At 54.0% G+C, this 2,140-nt stretch overlaps 1 protein-coding gene across 3 annotated transcripts in view; it reads right to left on the minus strand.

Moving 5' to 3' along the window:
- Window positions 1–6: 6 nt before the first annotated feature.
- The window catches only part of LOC106532449 (bone morphogenetic protein receptor type-2), a 3,772-nt gene continuing 1,638 nt past the window's right edge, over window positions 7–2,140 (minus strand). The window contains exons 2-4 of one of the 3 annotated variants that reach the window (XM_014028498.1): window positions 2,014–2,131; window positions 1,068–1,893; window positions 7–989 (exon numbers count right to left, since the gene is read on the minus strand). In XM_014028498.1, coding sequence (XP_013883952.1) covers window positions 682–989; window positions 1,068–1,893; window positions 2,014–2,040 — 1,161 coding nt within the window. In that variant the 5' untranslated portion in view covers window positions 2,041–2,131 and the 3' untranslated portion in view covers window positions 7–681. Of the gene's footprint in view, window positions 990–1,067; window positions 1,894–2,013; window positions 2,132–2,140 lie in introns of those variants that run through there. The other 2 variants (XM_014028497.1, XM_014028496.1) reach the window with 2 other exon arrangements.

A 2,140-nucleotide genomic window follows, 5' to 3' on the forward strand; every position in this document is an offset into this window, starting at 1 on the left:
GTTTAGGACCCAGGTTTAGGTTAGGTCTGGGCTAAATGGTCAGGGTTAGGCTACACCTGCAGACAGGTGTTCATATAAACTTTCTATAAAACAAAAAGTCATAAAACATCATTTTCTTATAAAAACAGAAGAAAATAAAGTTCTGAAGCAGTTTTCTGCAGGTTTGTTCTGTAAATCAATAAAAGAGGAAAGATCCGTTTAAATGGACTCAAGTTTACAACTAATCTGATCTCATAATGAACAGCTGAGGTCCAGCAGGGTCCAAAACCTGCAGCTGGTTCCATCAGAACCAAGAACAGCTGTTGGTCCTCATGATCACAGGATCTGAGCCAGGATCTGAGCCAGGATCTGAGCCAGGATCTGAGCCAGGATCTGAGTCAGGATGAGCCAGGATCTGAGCCAGGATCTGAGTCAGGATCTGAGTCAGGATGAGCCAGGATCTGAGCCAGGATCTGAGCCAGGATCTGAGTCAGGATCTGAGTCAGGATCTGAGCCAGGATCTGAGCCAGGATCTGAGCCAGGATCTGAGCCAGGATCTGAGCCAGGAACAATCATCCACAGATGAAACATGGATGTTCAGCCCACAGCGCCCCCTGCTGACCACACCTCAGCTCAGTCTCTATGTTTCAGTAAAAACCCACTTCTGATGGGGGGTCAGAGTCCAACAGGACCTGGAGTCCATTAGAAGCGGGTCATCTTGTCAGGGTCAGAGGTCGTGGTGGCCGTGGCTCCTCCTCCAACCAGAAAGACGGCCATGCTGGACCTGGACTGGTTCAGGCTGAGTCCTCGGGCTCTGTGGGGACTAGAGGAGAACTGGATCTGACCGCTGCTGGTGGAGCTGATCTCCAGGTCCAGATCCAGAGCCAGGTCTGCAGAAAGCACCCAGGAGGCTGGACGCCACTTCTTCAGGGTGTACGGGGTCTTCACCCGCCGTCTGATCTTGTCCCCGGTGCTGCTCAGACTGCCAGGGTCCGGCACAGAAGACCCTCCTGAAACCAGAAGAACACGTGTTACAGAAGGTCCAGCAGAACCTGTGGAAAGTCCATGAAGTTCTCATGAGGACCCACCTGAGGAGAAGCAGGATGAGGACAGGTCCAGGGAGCTGGGACGCTCTGGTCTCCTGGTTCTGCTCTGTCTCAACTGGACCTGCAGCGGACCGGGTATCTGTGGTTCTGCAGGTTTTACAGTTGGACTTCCTGGAGCTGCAGGGTCAACAAATGGAGGTTCTGGAGCTCCTGGATGAGGTTCTGGTTTCTGATCCAGACTTGATGTCAGAGGTTCAGGAGCTGGGTTCTGTTCCTGTGAGATCTGGAGTCCTGGTGGTTCAGGACATGCTGAATGTGGACCAGGTTCTGGACCGGTACCGAAGCCTCCATCACAGGTGGTGTGGGGGGTCTGCAGGGCTGCTGGACCACAGAACCAAATCCTCGGTTCAGGATCTGAAAGTGGACCAGGAGGTCCCCTGATCCCAGGAGGTGGTTCTGGTCCAGACGGACGGTTGTTGTTGTTGTTGGAGTTGGATCCTGGTCCTCCGGCCCGGTTCTGAGGAACAGGAGGTTCTGTCTGAGCAGGAAGCTGCTCTCTGCTCAGCAGAGGTTCTTCTTCATCAGAGCTGAAGAGGAGCAGGTTCAGGTGAAGGTCTGCTCCTCCTCCTCCTCCTCTCAGCCCTGCCTCCTCCTCCTCCTCCTCCTCCTCCTGCGGTCCTGCAGGGTTGGTTCTGCCTCCTCCGGTGGTCCTGCTGGTCTCCAGGGTGGGCCTGTGGGTTCTGCAGACAGAGTGGACGTCTGTCCCTGCTGCAGCGCTGCTCCGCATCTTGGTAACCGTGGTAACCAGGTGTGGCTCTGCAGGTGGGCCGACGGTCAGCGTGTTCATCTTAGCAACACCTGTTTCCACCTGAGACATGGACATGAGACAGTCTGGGTCACTGATGGACAGAAGAAACAACCAAGATCCACCTGTCTCTTACCTGTCCCACGTCTCATACCTGTCTCATACATGTCCCACGTCTCATACCTGTCTCATACCTGTCCCACGTCTCATACCTGTCTCATACCTGTCCCACGTCTCATACCTGTCTCATACCTGTCCCACCTGTCTCATACCTGTCTCATACCTGTCCCACGTCTCATACCTGTCTCAT

Source organism: Austrofundulus limnaeus, unplaced genomic scaffold, assembly GCF_001266775.1.
Source record: "Austrofundulus limnaeus strain Quisiro unplaced genomic scaffold, Austrofundulus_limnaeus-1.0 Scaffold770, whole genome shotgun sequence".
Taxonomy (NCBI): Eukaryota; Metazoa; Chordata; class Actinopteri; order Cyprinodontiformes; family Rivulidae; genus Austrofundulus; species Austrofundulus limnaeus.